General features: G+C 44.9%; 1 protein-coding gene across 1 annotated transcript in view; it reads left to right on the top strand.

Moving 5' to 3' along the window:
• The window catches only part of GRID1 (glutamate ionotropic receptor delta type subunit 1), a 700,883-nt gene that overhangs the window by 651,051 nt on the left and 31,463 nt on the right, over positions 1 to 18,369 (top strand). The window contains exon 13 of the mRNA XM_035023220.1: positions 8,006 to 8,201. Coding sequence (XP_034879111.1) covers positions 8,006 to 8,201 — 196 coding nt within the window. The remainder of the gene's footprint in view (positions 1 to 8,005; positions 8,202 to 18,369) is intronic.

Below are 18,369 nucleotides of genomic sequence, written 5' to 3'. Positions count from 1 at the left end.
TTTGTTTGACAGAGAGAGAGAGAGAGAGAGATCACAAGTAGGCAGACAGAGGGAGAGGGAGAAGCAGGCTCCCCGCTGAGCACAGAGCCCAATGCGGGGCTTGATCCTAGGACCCTGGGATCATGACCTGAGGCATGCCGCTTAACCGACTGAGCCACCCAGACGCCCCAACACAGAGTTGTTTTAAACCAGAGTTGATTATTTTAGAAAACACAAAGCCCACACCTATTGTCTGTCAGACCCTATGTGGAGTGACAGGGATCCAGACCCAGACAGAGTCCAACCCCAAGGGAGCTCACTGTTGAGGTGGGAAGACAGACGTGTGGATGGACACATGAAGTCCAAGGGGGTAGATGTTAGGATAGGCTATACTGGGAACACAAAGACAGGGCCTGGATCCCGAGGAGTGGGGGGATCCGCTCTTCCTACTGGAGACATCAGCTGAGGTGAACCTGGAGGTCGGGCAAGTTTTAGTCCTATGCGGAAGGTAGAACACAGCATGGTGGACAGATAATGAGCCTGAGTGAAGGCTCGGAGGCCTGAGTGCTGAGTAACCTGAGAAGAGACTGGAGGAGATAGATCTGGAATGCAGGAGGCTTTGAGACTGAGTGTCCTTTGCTGATGGTATTAGAGGTGCCTGGTTTTGTCTTAGTGGAGGATGTGGCCCTTCAGCCTCCGACACATGCCAGGGCCTCGTCTTGGGACTTGGCCCAGCATCATCTGACCCGGCCCCCTCCCTCAGGACCTGTTCCTGAGCCCTGCTCACTTCCAGGGTCTAGGCTGAATTTGGCAATCAGAAATAGATATGACCACATAGGCCCACCTTTCAGAAACTTCAGCCACCAGGGCATGAGGCCTGGGCTCAGTCCAGGCAGAACATGCACCAGTGAGGGAAACTCCAGCCTACCTGGGTGAGGGACCCTCAGTCCTAAAAGGCCTTGGATGCCCAGGATGGCTGAAGCCCTTCTGGATTAGGCTGGACATTTTTGTCTTGTTCTGAGGCCTGGAGATTGAACTATTGCAGCCCCTCAGAGTCCACTCCTCCCAGCCAGCAGAGCAGGTGTTTGATGGGGTAGGAGAGGAGACTCTCTCCTCCCTGTGGATCATGGCTGCACGGGGCACCTGACAGAGGGGCTGCACATGGAGAACATGGAGACCACAGAGCTAGGATCCCAAGGCCCGGAGCTGTCACTTGGGCAGCAGAAGGATTTTTGATTTTTAAGGATTTGTGTTCTGTTTACAATGTAATTAAAAAATGCAAATTTTACAGAAACACATTTGTAGAAAGTGGAAGTCTCACAACTGTTCAGTGCTTATTCCCCTTGTTTTTGTTCCTATATTTATTTACATTTAATAATGGTTATTTTTTTACCAGAATACAAATATACTATACCCAAATGCAGTTTTTTTTTTCATAGAAGTTTATTTGGGGCATCTTTTTTATTTCCATACATTCTCTGGAATGTAGAGAGAAAACAATGCAGGGGTGGGGCGGGGGGAGGTGAGTGCAAGCCAGTACATGCCTGCCCTCTGTGGCCGGCCACTGCAGGGCTCACGTTTCAAGAAGGGCTTTGTGGCCTCCTATATCTTACAAGGATGTGTCTTCTTGTCATGGGCCATGCCGCCCTCATCCTGATGGGTCATTGAGTGTCCGCAGAAGGTTTTAACCTGACAATTTTCCCGGGCAGGGATTCAGACCTGTAGTCACTCTCATGACTCGCTGGCTACAAAGGAGTGTGTAATACCCCCGAGTCGCCTACCCTCAGGCTTCCCCGGTGGGCCCTGGGAAGTGTTGAGGGGGTTGTCCCAGGGAAGGAGAGGCTGACAGACTTGGAGCCTGTCTGCCTCTGCTCCTTGGAAGGCACGGCGTCTCCAAGGGTCAGCCTTACCCGCAAGGGCGCCCTCTGAGTGCTGGAGAAGCACATGCCCTCAGTGTCAAGTCCAGTGGCTAAAACACCCCCCTGCACACTTGATCTAATCACTCCCTCCATTATTCTCTATCATCCTTACTCTGCTTTATTCATCTTCATAGCACTTTTGATCACTGGGTATGTGACATCAGAGGTCTGCGGGTTCTGCCCCCACAGGCCACCTTAGCAGCCTGCAAGCGAAGACTGTTTCTCTTTCCTGAAACATTTTCAGAGTGTTCTAAAAAAACAAAAGCACAAATCCCAGGGGTATGCAACAGAGTGGTAGGTGGCCCTTATTGCCCACATCTATACACTTCGTCCCTTTCCAGAAAGCTTGCTGACCCTGGCATTCCGTGATTACTTGTGTTTTTGTTGCTGTCGTTCATGTTTGTCTCTGTCGCCCTGCCCCCACCACATCGGTGCCACGAGAGCAGGCACTTTGAGCTGTTGCTGCTGTATCCCTAGAGCAGTGCTTCACATGAGCAGATGCTTAGAAAATCTGTTTTGGGAGGAACAAATGAAGGAACGAAGACACCTGTGGAGCCTTTCAGAGCCCGGGGTTGAGAGGCATCTCGGAGTGTCTTGGCCTTCACCTGAGGTCCTATCCACCTTGAAGAACCCGGGTCTGGGGGAGGAGAGAACCGGAAATGTGGCAAAGCCCTGGGGAGGGGAACACTGCATGCGAGAAGAATCAGAGAGACTGGAGGCACAGTGGGGAGTCCTGGGGACGAAACCCAGGAGGGGCAGGGAAATGGACAGAGAGCTGGGAGCACTGATGCCCGAAGGTCCCCTAAGCAGCCTGTGGAAACACAGCCAGGCAATCCCAAATGACTCGTGCAGCATCATGTCCTGGAGAGTCAGGCGGAGCACTAGAAAAGAGAGGCTGCTGGGATCCTAGTCAAGGCATCTATGGGCTGTAGCTCAGACAGCTTCAGATTATGAGGATGCGCATCCCCACCCTGCCGGGCCTTTTGGGTCACTCCACTACTTTCTCTCCTTTTTAAGGAACAATAATAGGGCTTTGGGATTTAGATTTATCAGGCCCGTGATTATGGCAACCCCACCGTTGTTAAAATCTGTTTTACACATACTGTATATTGATTCAGCTCCTGTTACGAGTGTATTTATCTCTATTGCTAATGTAAATAGTTCTGTAACATGCAAAGATGTATTTATAAATTCTGTATTATTGATTTTTCTCATGCTGCAAACACATTTATCTCTTTGTTAATGAAAATGTATCTAGGAAATAGTAAGATTGATTTATGAAGAAAGGTATGGGGAGGGAGGGAGGTGGTGCCGAGCTGGGTAGGCTGTCCTTGGCCACAGCCCAAGGAGACATCATGGGACTTCCAAGGTGCATGTTTAATTTGAGGAAACTGCTCTCAGGGGCAAAGGATGTTTGGGAAGTCCTTTTGCAAGGCAGGCTGATGTTGTATTCGTAGGAGTTGGCTATGCTTTCAGCTAGGGCAGACCCCCAAAATGAGCCATCCAGACCAGGAGATAGAAAGGAGCATCTCCCCTTGGTCTCAAACCCAGTTTCAGTAGGGCACAACTGAGTGAAAGAGACTGGCTCAGAAGTAAGCTTGGAGGAAAGGCCAAGCTTTGCCATTGGAGGATTCCAGCACTGGATGTTGTCAAAAGATGAAAAAGCAAAGGGAGAGACAGCAGACCACAGGGACACAGGGTAAGCTGCAAAATGCATATTCTTGCAAAGTGACACTTCATTAGTGAATGCAGACCCAGACAGGTTAGCCTAGGGAAGACGCTTTTAAAGACTTCCTTCCCTAATATAGACAACGGGGTTATAAAAGCGTTGTATGGTGACAGATGGTAGCTCCACTTGCAGTGAGCATAGCCTAATGTATAGACTTGTTGAATCACTATGTCATCCACTTGAAACCAATGTAACAGTGTGTGTCAACTGTACTTCAGTAAAAATAAATACATAAAGACACCCTTCCCTGGAAGCTTCCATCACCCAAGCACTGACTACTTTCCTAGGAAAACCTCTGCCAGGCAGTTACCATCATGGTTCACAAAAACAGGCCTGCCAATGGTGTGTTGGTCTCTCCATGCTCGTTCTGGGTTCAGACTTCCTCAGGTTGTCACTTTAGGCATCCTGGGTACCTAAAACCTGTACTGTTCACAGGGCAAGTCATTGCATGCTGAAGAAGAGGCATTTGCATGTACCTTGGCAACAATATGAAAACAAGAAGCAGGCTCCTTACTGGGAGGCAGTTGGGCAGATGCCAAGACAGGCTTCGATCTCATGAGCCTAGAAAAGTCTAGAGAAGCTGCCTGTCCTTGGTTGCTTCCATCCAAGCGTGACCATCCCAGCCCCATCACTGATGACTCCTTTATACTGTTCTCTGCTTTGACCATTTGAACTACTTATTGCCTAACAGAAGGGCTAGCATTTTTAAACATTGCCTATGTGCTGGACATATGTCTTAATCCTTAATATCCATATTCACCACCCCTGTGAGAAAGGTCTGAGTTAAGAAAACTAAGGCCTCAGTCAGTGATTCTGAAACCTGCGTGTGCATCACAATCCCCTGGAGGATTGTGAAAGATTGCTGAGTGCCACCCCAAAGTTTCTGGTTCAGTAGTTCTGGGGTGGGCCCCAGAATCTGCATTTCTTCAAGAGTCCTGGGGGATGCTGATGCTGTGACTCTGAGGACCATACTTTGAGAACTACTGGTCTACCTCAAACAGCTAAGGTATTCACAGGCAGAATTCACATCCACATCTGTATGATTCTCAAACCTACATCATTTGAGCTGATATGAAGTGCCCCATGGCGTGTGTCCCAGCTGGACCAGCAGTGCCTTCTCAGGTAATATCTTGTTTTGCTGAAACACCTTACCCCTTGATTCTCCATCCAGCTACCTCCACCCATTCTTCATGGCTCTGCTTGACGTTTCCTCTTCTACAAAGCTTTTCCTTAGCTCTGGTCAAAGCCAGCAGCTCATCCCCCATGCTTCCAGGATCCTCCAGGCAGAGCTCTATTTCAATTTGCTCACGTAGTTTAGTTACTATTGGTTTACTTCTCTGACCATTCTCCCACCCCTCGCTATGAACCCCACGAGGATGTCCACCATTCATTCCTTGCTTTTGTGCCACTGTGCCTTACCAAGTGGCTATTCAGTGGCTGTCTATGGAACCACTAACTAGTTGAATGACTTTAGCCAGGGGCAGCATGCGTGACTGAGGTTTATGGAGATACCCGCTGTGATGGACAGAGCTGCATCTCTCTGTGGTGGGGGTGCATGGACACTTTCTAGCAGTTGTTGCTGAAGAGACTAATTTGAGAAACATGCTAAATTAAGTGTGCTGGTGCTACCTTCTCCAAGCTAAGCATCCCTGGCTTGTTCAGATGGGTGTCCTATCTGATGTGCACATCTGTCTTCCCCTGACTGCGGTGTTGCCTTAGAGCCTGGCTGGCTGGCTGCTCCTTGTCTCCTTTATTCCTCCCCCTGTGTACCTTCCAAAACTGTACACTCTGATGTGAGAGTGAGCGCCCCAAGGAGATGATGGCTTTGGTGTACGAATAGTTGGGTGCTCCTGCCTAAACCTCCAGATCCTTTGATAGAGTTATCTACTCTGAAATATGGTGGCAGTACCTACTGTGTGCTGGGCGTGTTAGTGAGCTTGGAAACTTTCCTTGAAAGAAGATGTGTGCAACTGAGATGGGAGAGATCCCTCTGCAATGACTCATGGCTTTGCAAGGTGATATATGAAGGCCGTGGGGCTGAGCCATGAGGCCGGCACAGCGAAGAGGTGGTGTTTGGGGGTGGGAACAATGAGGTCTACTGGGACAGAAACCGACATGAAGCCATAAGCATTCGGGCTGCCTACTTGTCATCCAGAGATGATCCGTGAGCCTCTGGCCAGGGGCACAGTCATGAATTAATAACAAGAGAAGAGAGGAAATCTCCATTTCCAACGTGGGGATGGAGCAGTAGTGCTGAGCTCCTTGGCAGTTACACATTCATGCCATACTCCTGGAAACTGCAGTAATTTAGAGCAGTTCAGCATTTAGACTCAACTGTGTAATTCATCCTGATGTTTCCCATTCATCAAAGCCTTGTGTTTGTTTGTATTACCATGAGAAAAATAAAAAACGTGGGAAAAAAGATCCCCCCCCCTTTCATTACAGGCAAATTACTACAGAGTGACAACCCTTGGGGCCCTTCAAGCAAAGGAACATCTTGCTTCAGTAAGATATAAATAATAAACAATAATTAGAAAGATTTCTTCATCGAATTTGTTATTTTATGTTTCCTTTCTTCTGTAATGTATTGAAACAAATACTGAGCTCTGTTTCTGGGCCATGTAGCAGGGCCTAAAGGAACTCCATGGAGCCATCGCTGGCTCCTCCATGTGCATGCTGGGAAGACTGGTGTCAGCCCTGGGTCCAGTGCCACGGATGCAAATCGGAGGCTGCCTTGGCTCCAGCCCTCCAACTTCTTACATTCTACTGTGCAGAATAATTGCTCCTAGTTACTGGCCACTGAGTTTGTGCCAGTGGCTCAGCGACATCGCCTCAGTTAGTCACAATGGTAGCCCCCGCCACAGGCTCTGCTTCTCGCCCTGTTTTAAGAGATTCAGAAACGAGGCACAGAGAGTTTAGCTAACCTGCCAGTCCTGCAGTGTCAGTGATGGGCGAGCTGCGACGGAAGGCAGGTGGTTGGACTCTAGAGATGCTGCTTCCTCTTGCCCGGTATGCTGTGCTCTGAAATCCCAGTGATATGCTGCCATAGAAATCATGCAAGGTATGGAGATGGCCTGGGGAGGAAAGGGATGGTGATGGCTTTGCACAGGGAAGGGAGGCCCCCCGGATCTTCGGGGTGTTTACAGAAGAACAGCAGGTGGATAAGTGAGATAAAGGGGTTCTAGGCAGAGGAAACACCATGGCCTGGTGCCATAGATGGGGACTGTGTGAGATTTCTCATTTCAGCCTTGGCTAGGGGGCTGAGCAGGAGCAGCAGCTGAGACCAGAAGATGGAGGGTTGTGTAGATCAGGTTGAGAAGATTGGATCTCCTCCTGGAAAGGGTGACTCAGGGAGAGGTGGGGATGGTGATCCTGGTTGGTACAAAGGAGAAACAGATTTCCAGAAGAGAAATAAAGAGTAATCAAGTTGGAGCCTGGAGAGAGAGAGCCTGGCTCACCACTGAGCATTTGGGGATTTTTGTTCTTTTTGCCATTTGATTCTGTATGTGACCTTCTCTCAGCACATTGAAACTGGTGGTGCCCACTTAAGGCAGGTGAGAGCTTTGTGCCAAGTGGTACTTCCTGGTCTGACTATTGCCCCTACCCCAAGGAAGCCTCTCCTTCTCCAACCCCAGCTCAGACATCTGCTGGGGAGCCTTGAGGATGTGCTCCCTCCCTCCAACATGCACGTGGCCTGACCTACCTGCTTCTCCTTCATGTATAAGCAACCCCAGGCTCTCAGAAGTGCTTTGTTTTATCTTCACCATCTTTTAATAGTTGTCAATGCCTAAAAATGAAGACACTTCATGTAGAAAAACACAGATTTCTTTCTTTACTGGAAGACAGACTGAGGGGAGGTGCTCAAAATGCAACAATTGGGTGGAACTCTAGAAGAGCCACAAGCTTTGGAGGGGACCTGCCTCTTCACGGGCACGACCTGAGTGCGTGTCTGTGCCCACACCAGTTCTAAGTGGCAGGGACTAGTCATCGTCATCAATCTTGCCAACATGTGTTTCCTTCTGTGTTACGCTGATTCGTATACTGTGGTTGTATGTGTCTATGGCTAAACTCTAAGCTCCCTGAGGGCAGGAATGCTGTCTTATTCATCATTTTGTCCCTTGAGCTCAGCACAGGACCTGGTTTTAAGTGTTCAGTAACCTTATTGAATGAATCTACACTGAGGAAACAAACCTGGGATAGGATTAGGCCCTGGCAAGTCACGCTCTGGGCCAAGGAACTGGAGCTACTTGGGGTTTGGAATGAAGAATGTGGAGAGTGGGCCACAGCTGGGCTTGGTCCTCAGGAGAACCTTGCAGCCCATTTACATCCCTGCAATGAGCGTCAGGTACCCATGCTTCATGCCTTTTTGCATTTTCAGGACATTCCAGGATCTCTCCAAACAAGTTGATATGTCTTACGGCACCGTCCGGGACTCTGCTGTGTATGAGTACTTCCGAGCCAAGGGCACCAACCCCCTGGAACAAGACAGCACGTTTGCTGAACTCTGGCGGACCATCAGCAAGAACGGAGGGGCCGACAACTGTGTGTCCAGTCCTTCAGAAGGCATCAGGAAGGTAGGCGGGAGCTGGCTACCTGGCCATGTGTGTGCTGTGACTGGCTGTGGGCTCCGTCATTTCCAAGGTGGGAGACACCTCCCCAGAGCCTCTCCTTTGTGTCACCTTCTCACCTGCAGGGTGATCCATCTTTAGCCAGTTGGATAGAAATTTCTCACAGGCCTGCAAGTGTCCATAGGAGATGCACACGTTCTTTAGATAAGATGCCTATTCTTGGCAACAGAAGCAGAGGGGCTGCTCATTACGTATATTCTAAGCTTCCAAAGGGTCAGTGAAGAGCAGGCAGATTAAGCCCGAGCCATGGACCTCCCTCCTTCTGGGCTCATAGGATGGCGGCCCAGAGGGGCCTGCCCATCTCAAGTGAGAACACTCAGCCAAAGCAGAAGCAGAGGAGCAGGTAAGAGGTGGAGGGACTGAGGGAACAAGGTTGAGGAGAGGGTGGGCACACTGTGGGCAGCGAGGGGTTAGGATGGGGAAGACCACACTTAAGGGGCGGAAGGCCCAGAGGAAGGGCTGGCCAGTTGATCTGGCATATCTGTGGGACTGTGCTGCAGAAGAGAGGTGTGCTTGGGGGATGGTGGTGAGGACAGCAACCCCAGGCCGGAGTTTACAGTGAGGGAACCTGAAGGAGCGCAGGGTGAGAGGAAGCTGGGGTCAGAGAGAAGGAGGATGCTGAAAAGCCATCACATGCTTCAGAAGTGGATTAGACTTTGCTCCTTCATTTCAATGAATTGCCCACAATGACCTGAATTAATCGTCACTATCCCATTATACAGATGAGGATCAGAGACATAGGGTCACACTCGTAGTTAGGTTCTGATGCCTGGGGTTCTGGACTGTGTTTGGTGTTTATCCACTGTGCGCTTGCAGAGCCCTTAAAGGAGGAGGAAGATGGTGGAACGGAGGCAGGTGTCATATAAGAAGCTACTGGTGGTAATGTCCTGTCCAGTAACCCTTACCTGTGGTAGCTACTGTCCCTCAGGTCACCAGAGAATTGTGTGAGGAAGAGGTGCTCCCATGGCCAGGACTGCGGTCCCTGAGCAGACGGGCAGTCCAGCCTGCCTCGGCATCTCCTCCCTCCCCTTCTGTTCTCACAGAGCAGTTAGCTCGGGATGGCTTCTCCTTGTTTAGCCACACTGAACTGCAGAAAGCGTCTGGGCTCTGAAGCCTGACACGTTTGGGTGTGAATCCCAGCTCCACGCTCACCAACTATGTAAATTTAGCACACTACTCTTCCCGCCTGAACTTCGCAGAGTTGAGAGAGGTCCTTTGGGGGTCTCCTTAGAAACTTAAAACACTCAGAAGTACACGTTATGGTCGATACCATAGCCAAGTGATAACAAAAATAACAGAATGCAATATGAATGTGTTACTCCCGTGCTGACAAGATTTATTAAAATCTCTTTGTTTTTAGTGAATTACAAAGGATGGCACTCTAACCTCGAACTGCTAGGTCTTCTTTCATCCCTGACAGTGAATCTTTGGGGCTGTAGGTGACCTCATTTGGAGATAATGAATACAAAGTTGACTTACGGCTTTTTATGAACGTAAGGCCTGGGCCAGATGGCCTTTGAGTTTCCACTTTCTGCTTTTTTTGTCTCTCATAGGGAGCTGGTACTCCCATCCACATAGGATTCTTGTGAAGATTCGTTGCAACAGTGCTACAAAAAGGACTTCCAATAAAGGAAAAGATGGCTCCTTTTGACTTTATTAAACTTCCATTTATTGTAAGACACTTTAAAGAAAAAGAAGAGACAAGTCACACACTATGCATCATAACCAAGATAGGATATCAAGATTATAGGAAGAACTTTTATAAATCAATAAGAAAAATTTAAAAAATTTAACAGAAAAATGGGCAAAAGACTTGCACAGGCCTTTCACAGAAGAGGCAATGCATATGGCCAGGATATCACAGGAAGAGATACTCAAAATCATTAGTGCTCTAGGATATGCAAATCAAGACCATAAAGGTATATCATTTTGCACCAATTAGACTGGCATAAAATGAGAGGTGGTGGAGAGGACACGAGTAACAGGTGCTTAATTGCTGGTGGGAGTGTACCCAGTACAACCACTTTGGAAATGAGTATGCTATTCTCTTATAAAACGGAACATTCATATACCCTATGACCCAGCGATGCCACTCCTATATATCTACCCGAAGGAAACTCCTGCATGCACTTCAGAAGTGAGAAAGATCAGGGTAGTGTTGCTTATAAAGTCAGAACCCTGGAAACAATGCAAATGAGCTTTAACAAGTGAAAAGATATGACCTGCAATGAAATGAATGGCCTACAGCTCCATGTAATAGCACGAATGAATCTTAGCAGAAAACATTGAATCAGAAAAAACATTAAAGGCAACTTCATATGGGTCAACTAATAGAAAAAAACATACAACTTAATACCCATTTGAAATGTATGAAACGCATGCATGCACACATCCAAAGTAAGGATGAAATACAAAATTCACGGTAGTGGTTAGTATAGATGGCAGAGGCAGAGCAGCAGGGAGGAGAGAAGCAAACCGTTGAGTGTAAGTCAAGGTCAGTGTTAACTTTAGATTCACTGGGTTAAAAAAATTTTTTTTCATTTCTCATTATAATAAATAACTAATGAGTTAATTAAAAGGAGGGCCATTCCTGGACAAAAGGATGGGTGACCTGAACATAGGTTTGCGATTAATCCCAGTTTGTGCACCTACCTACTCTTCCAAATAAGTAAGTCCCGACCAAGCCAGGCAGAGTTTGGCTCCCACAGACACCAGGCCCTTTTGTCCTTGCAAGCTTCCATGTGCCTGCCCAGTCTTGCTCCTGGTGTACCATAAGAGAACGAACACCACCACAGAGCCCTCTGGAGGGTGATAAATCTAGAGATGGGTCATCGGGGAAATAGCTCCTCGTCATCCTACTTACCCCTCATCCATTGCTGGCACATTAGAAATCATTCACCCTCTGGTGACATTTAGGGTCTTAACTCATGATGAAAACAATGTAAAAAAGGTAAGTAGTGGAAAATGCAAAGAAAGGATTTCTTAGAAATGCATATAGCTTCGTGGTGCAGAATCTAATCTTTTTTCGGTACATAGGATGTGTTGCTTTTCTGACACCTTCATTTTATAAACCCCAAACCAGCTTTGGGGTCACAAATCTCCCTCTTGCATTTGGATCTCTAAGAAAAAATCCGACCACCAGCACTAGACAAGTGTTAAGGGTTTTATAACTAGTGTCATAAAAGTGAGTTTATGGTATTGTCAGAAAATGGAGTGTGCTGCATTTTTTACTGGAAAGAGAGCTCAGATTTACTCTCAGATCCTCTGTATGTCTGGGGGGGTGGGTCTCCTGCACCTAAATGCTTAAGCAGGGCAGGCAGCTGCACAAAGGTGAGGAGGGGGCACCCCCAAGGGACGTTGCCGGAAACTTCTTTAGTGAGGGGAGGATGACCTCACTTCTAATTTCCAGTTATTCTTTGGTGATTCTGGCTCCATTTCTGGAGAGTGCTTGGTAGTGGAGTGACATCTAATTGCTACTGAAGTCAAGGAGCTTGGTATAGAGGGTAACCTCAGAGAGCTATTATTTTTTCCTTGGGAGTATTGCAGCTTTTAATGACTTGAAACCAATTTAGGTGGGAAATTGCTTAGCAAGAGGTGATTACTTTTCCACAGTATCAGAACCAGGGAAAGGGATTATGTCATGGTTGCCCCACCTCTGTGACCCATGCCTTCATGCTAGTGGCCTCTCAGACAAGGAGGGGCCGGCCCTTCTGGGCCCCAGTGAGGAGAACAGGAAGGCATTGGTAAGGGGAAGGAAGTTTTATTTATTTATTAAGAGCCCACAGCATCTAGCTTTTACAACAGACCTGCCTGGCACCCAGTAAGTCTCAATAAATACTGGGTTGTCCCTGAATGAGTCATCTGTTTGCTGTCTGACTGAGCAGGGACACATAAATCTGAGATGTAGTTGGCACCATCAGTTAGCGGGTTACCCTCCACAGATTCCTTGATGGGAGGGGTAAGGGAAGTAACTCCAGAGTCCCTTGCAGGCTTGTCTCTTCATAGCCTTCTCTTCTGAAAGAAACCCTGCTGGTCCTCAGAAAGAGGAGAGGCTGCCTTCCTTTCTCTCAGCCACCTGCTCCTGTCAGCCCCGAGGAAAGAGTAGACCAAGTATTGGCAAACTATGGTCCATGGGCTAAATCTGGCCCACCGCCTGTTTTAGTAAATAGTTTTATTGGGACACAGACACACACTTTCATTTACATACTCTCTCTGGTATCTTTCCTACTACTTCAGCGGAGTTGAGTAGTTGTACCAGAGACCATATCATCTCCAAAGCCTAAAATACATATTACATGGCCCTTATAGAACAAATTTGAGGATCCCTATTCTAGAGCAACGGGTGGGCCAGGGATACCGCCCCTAGGTCTATATCATCTAAAAGCATATACACCTCTCCAGTTGCTCATTGTCTGGCTCTGTGTCATCCAAGAGTGCATAAGCACATCAAGTAAGGAGCTCACCCTTTGGTTCTACATCATCTAACAGTCCATAGGCACATCCAGTAACACATCACCTAGCTCGACCTGAGCCTCAGAGAAATGAAGTGGCTTGCTCAAGGTCACACAGACCTGAGTAAGTCGTGGCACAGTCCAAGCCAAGGCTCATTCCCACCTTGCCTCTTCCCACGGGGTAACACTCCCATTTCTGTACCTCATTGTGCCTCTGCCCCTTGCATACTCTTTACTTGTGCTTTTTTATTTCCCTTCCTCTTTTACACCAAAGTAATGAGACACATACCTGACCCCCATTTTTAAAAGCCTTACCTGTCCTTCCATGCCCTAGCAAAAGTTTCCTAAGTGTCTGATTTTATTTTTTGATTTCCAAACTACTGAAAATATCAATTTAAGAAATTTTAGGATGCAGAACTGGGCTAGCAAGTGGTTCAGATTTATATGATAATAACTTTGTCACATGAAATCAGACTTTAATATTGTTGGTGGAATTTTTTTTCTTTAGTTTGATCAACACTATCAAGTAATATCCAGTGTGACCCAATTTCGGTGCAGTGCCAGGGCTGACCTGGCCTGTCAATTTATTAAGGCTTTCCATAAATCAGACCTAATATTTAATAACATTGTCAAATAGAATACAGTATTAATAGTTCAAGTGTCAATCTTCACAGCTCATTGAGCTCTTTGAATAAATAGACAAGTAGCTTGTTTCAGACCCTGTGGCTAGAGATAGTATTTTTCAGAGGGAAGTAGCTTTTGAGTCCAGCAGTCCTAACAGAAGGTGGTTTTTTTCCACTCAGTAAATATTGCTGAGGTCATAAAGTGTGAATGCAAATGCAGGAAGAAAACAGGCCCACAAATCTTATTTATTTCCACACTGATCTAAAGCTTGCCCTGGACCAGATTGGGTATCACCCATCAGCCCCTGCGTTTTGTCCCTTCCCCTTGCTCTCAGCTCTATGGCAAGGGCTGTTCCCGTTGCATGCACTGTCTGCTGAATGTCAGGGACTGTACCGTGTGGCAGAAAAGGATAGGGTCAGGGACCATACCCTGAGGCAGGAAGGTCCTTCTCGGGGTCCCCAGAAGGACTGTAGCCTTCCATGGGAGGACAAGGAACTTTGGTGCCCCACAGTACTCTTCATTTGGAAGGAGCATGGTGAGGAAGCATCCTGGTTTCACGGCCTACTGGAAGTTCCTACTGAAGAGGGAGAAGAAGCTTTTATGGAATGGTATTCCTTTGTATTTGGGGGATGCTAGGTGCAATGATCAGGAAGATTTGGCCGAGTTGATCAAAGGGACTTTTGATGGGGGTCTGGCCCCCTGGAAAAGGGACGAGTACAAGCTAGGCAGCCTTGTGCAGAGGAAAGGAACAACATACCCTTGGCAGCAGCCATGGGCCTTATAGGCCTGCTCCAAGACACATATTTTGTTCTTTCTCTGCTTCCGAGGCAATGCAGACCAGGGATTCCATATGCCTCCTTCCTTCTGAGATACTCACTTTGGATAAGTATTCATCTCTCTATCTTTTCTACTTGCTCAAAAGCACCATATCCATTTTTCAAGTTGGGTAGTCTCTTCTCTTTATTTGTTCATTTTTTCACTTACTCATCCATTCAAGAAATGTAGTTTGAAGAACTTCTGCCTAAGAGCTTGGAGATGTGAATTTAAGTTCCACTTTTGACTTAATTTAATCTGTGGCTTGTCTTTGGCCAAGTGAATTCACCTCTCTGAGCTATCTGCGACACCAAGGAGGGCCTTCCCAGATTAGCTGTGAGCTTACCAATGCATTAGGCAGAAAGTATCCAGTATAGTAGCATAAGGTCGACTTTCGGTCAGCAAACTGCCTCAGCACCTATTTGTTAGGAGAAGAAGATAACAAAAATATAAAGACAAATAGCACAGAATCCTTTCATGAAGTATAATTGACATACAATGAAATGCACATGTATTAAGTGTTTGTTTCATGGATTTAGACAATTGTATACAACTGTGTAATCAACACCCAAAACAAGCTATAGAAGCTGTTCATCATTTTGGAAAGTTTTCTCATGTCACTTTCTGGGTACTTCTCCCTACCCCCAGAAGCAACCACTTACAACTTTCTAGTAATGCAGATTAGATTTACCTGTTCTTGTAATTCATATAAGTGGAATAATATAAAATGTGTTATATTTGTGCTCAGTTTTTTTCACCCAGTAAAACACCAATGAGATTTAGGTTGTGGATATCAGTACTTCTTTTTCTTTCTTCCTTTTGAGTAGTATTCCATTGTATGAATAAACCTCAATGTCTTCACTGGGGAGGGTATGTGCTCTGGTAAGCGCTGTGAATTGTGCAAGACTGTTGAATCTCAGATCTGTACCTCTGAAACAAATAATGCAATATATGTTAAGAAAAAAAAAGAAGAAGAAGAAGAAGGTAGCAGGAGAGGAAGAATGAAGGGGGGGAAATCGGAGGGGTAGACGAACCATGAGAGACGATGGACTCTGAAAAACAAAGTGAGGGTTCTAGAGGGGAGGGGGGTGGGAGGATGGATTAGCCTGGTGATCGGTATTGAGGAGGGCACATTCTGCATGGAGCACTGGGTGTTATGCACAATCATGGAACACTACATCTAAAACTAATGATGTAATGTATGGGGATTAACATAAGAATAAAAAAATTTAAAAAAATAAAAATAAAAAAACAAAAAAAAACCCCCTCAATGTCTTTATCCATTTTCCAGCTAACATACATTCAGTTGTCGCCAATTTGGGGCTAATAAGAATAAGACTGTATGATCATTTTTATAAAAAATATTTTGCGGAGGTATGTTTACACTTTTCTTTTTTTAAGATTTTATCTATTTATTTGACAGAGAGAGACACAGCGAGAGAAGGAACACAAGCAGGGGGAGTGGGAGAAGGAGAAGCAGGCTTCCCGCCGAGCAGGGAGCCCGATGCGGGGCTCGATCCCAGGACCCTGGGATAATGACCTGAGTCAAAGCTAGACGCTTACCAACTGAGCCACCCAGGAGCCCTTGTTTATGCTTTTCTTTACCAAATACAGAAGAGTGGAATTCCTGGGTCATGGGGTCTATGTGTGTTTACCTCTATACGGAATTGCCTAAACACCTCCACCTCTATTTTACACTCCCACTAGTAATACCTTATTTACATACTTGAAAGCTCCAGTTGCTGAACATCCTAACCAACATTTAGTCTTACAGTCTTTTTGACTGTAGACAATTTAGTGGATGTGGGCGATGGTTCTAGGTAGTTTTGCCACAGACATCTTGCTGCAAGCATTTTCACTGCAAACATGTTTGCCACATAACTAATTGGCCATCGGGCAATTTTGCCATAAAAGATAAAATAACTGGTTGACAGTCTGGTTTCATTTCTCCATTGAAAAATTTTCCTTTTTTATATTATATAAATCTCAGCTAGCCCTCATAATGGTCTATACAGTAACATGTGGAGATGGTGGTCTTAAAATAGTGGATGACGACAAACCTGTATGTTGACTTGATAGAAAATACAGTGGTAAAACTTACTGGAAGTGTGAAATAGGGAGTGTAAAGCCAGATTACACTCTAGACTACACTAGAAAACGATGACAGATCAGTTACAATGATCACAAAGCTCAGTTACAAATGTATTACAGCATTAGCATTTCTTCCACATTTTCCATAGAACTTTGGAAATTAATTTTATTAATTTTTTCATGTTTCATTATGTCCTTTTTAATGTCCCTCTTTTTTTTTCATTATTTTATCTTTTACAGCAAAATTGCCATATGACCAATTAGTTATGCAGCAGAAATGCTTTCAGCAAAAATGTCTATGGCAAAGATGCTTATGGCAAAAATGTGGACATGGTGAAGGATATCCCATTTTTTAATTGGCATTCTTTTGGTGGTTAATGATGGCTAGCACTCTTTCATGTGCTTATTGGCCATCCACATAGCCTCTCTTTTTTTTAAATTTAAATTCAATTAGCCAACATACAGTACCTCATTAGTTTCACATAGCCTCTTTCAAGAAGGGTGTGCTCAAGTCCTTTGTTAATTTTTACTGGGCACTGCAGCTTTTCATTATAGATTTAGATGAGTTTTCAATATATTCTAGCTGTAAGTCCTTGATCAGATATAAGTACTGCAGTTATAATTTCCAGTCTGTAACTTGCCCATTCATTTTCTTAATGGTGTTTTTTTAAAGAGTAGAATTTTTAAATTTTGATAAAACACCATGTATCAACGGTTTTTTTCTTTTATGGTTTTAATGCTTTTTTGTGTCCTAAGAAAGTTTCCTACCTTAAAGTTGCACATTTTCTTCTAGAAGGTTTTTACATTTATGTCATCTATTTATATTTACATTATGTTGCATATCAAATTTGTTTTTGTATATGGAATAAAGAAGTGGTCCAGGTTCTCTTTCTCTCCCCATACATATATCCAATTGATCTAGCACCATTTATTAAAAAAACAAAACAAAACAAAACAAAAAAATAAAAATGCATTTATTTAACAAAGAGAATAGATGTGTTGATTGAAAATTAACTGGCCATATATTTGTTGGTCTATTTCTGGATTCTTTATTCTGTTCCATTGATCTATATATCTATTCTTATGCCAATATAAAAGTATCTTGATCACTGTCACTTTATAATAATTCTAATAATTCCTTATATCAGGTAGTATAAGTCCTCCAACTTTGTTTTTCTCTTACAAGAGTATTTGGGCAATTCTAGATCATTTCCATTTCCATTTAAATTTTAGAATCATCTTGTCAAATTTCTAAAAATTCTTGAGATTTCAATAGCTATTACACTGAATCTATAGATCACTTGGGGGAAAATTGATATCTTCACAATATTGAGTCTTCTAATCCACAAACATAGTTTTTCCTTTCAAAACACCAACTTTTGACCTTATTGATTTTTCTCTGTTGTTAGAGTTTATTGATTACAGATTTTTTTGTTGTTGTTAAACTTTTTTCTCCTGTTCACTTTGGTTTTAATTTGCTCTTACTTCTTCTTGCTTCTAAATGTTGAAACTTAGACCATTGGATTTTACTCTTTCCTGACATAAGCATTTAAAGCTATAAATTTGCTTCTATGCACTGTTTTAGCTGAATCCCATGGATTTTTATGTGTTGTATTTTCATTATCATTAAGCTCAAAATATAAAGTGTCAAACTTAGCCTTTTTCTTTACAGTGTCCCTATTGAGTTCTGGAGGACAGCAAATGGCTGTCATTTAATGGGGGAAGAGGCTATGGGGACAGAGAGCAGGGATTTATTCTGTTTAGTGAGGTTGAGGAAAGCTTCCTAAGGTACATTTGTCATGAATGCACATTTACAATCCAAATGCCTCAATTTCTTTTCAGTTTTGAGGATACAAGGGTGAGAATGTGAGAGAAAACTGGCAAGCAGGAAATCAAATACACAGAAAAATAAGGGAAACCAGAGAGGCAAAAAAGACAGTTGAATGCCATGCGAACAAAACCCATTTTTATTTCTGTTGAATATACAGTTTCCTTGTAGGAGGATGGAGGCAGTGGTGTTTCTCCTGCTGAACAGAACCCCTCCCTGGGGCCTTGGGCTTAATTCTAAGTGTCTTGGCCATGTAATATACCTGAACCATCTTCATTCGCATGCTTTAATTCTGTGGCCCAACGCA

Source organism: Mirounga leonina, unplaced genomic scaffold (genome assembly GCF_011800145.1).
Source record: "Mirounga leonina isolate KUSES-001 unplaced genomic scaffold, KU_Mleo_1.0 Mir_114, whole genome shotgun sequence".
Taxonomy (NCBI): Eukaryota; Metazoa; Chordata; class Mammalia; order Carnivora; family Phocidae; genus Mirounga; species Mirounga leonina.
Note: the sequence above shows the minus strand (reverse complement) of the source record. Positions and strands in the feature narration are given on the sequence as shown.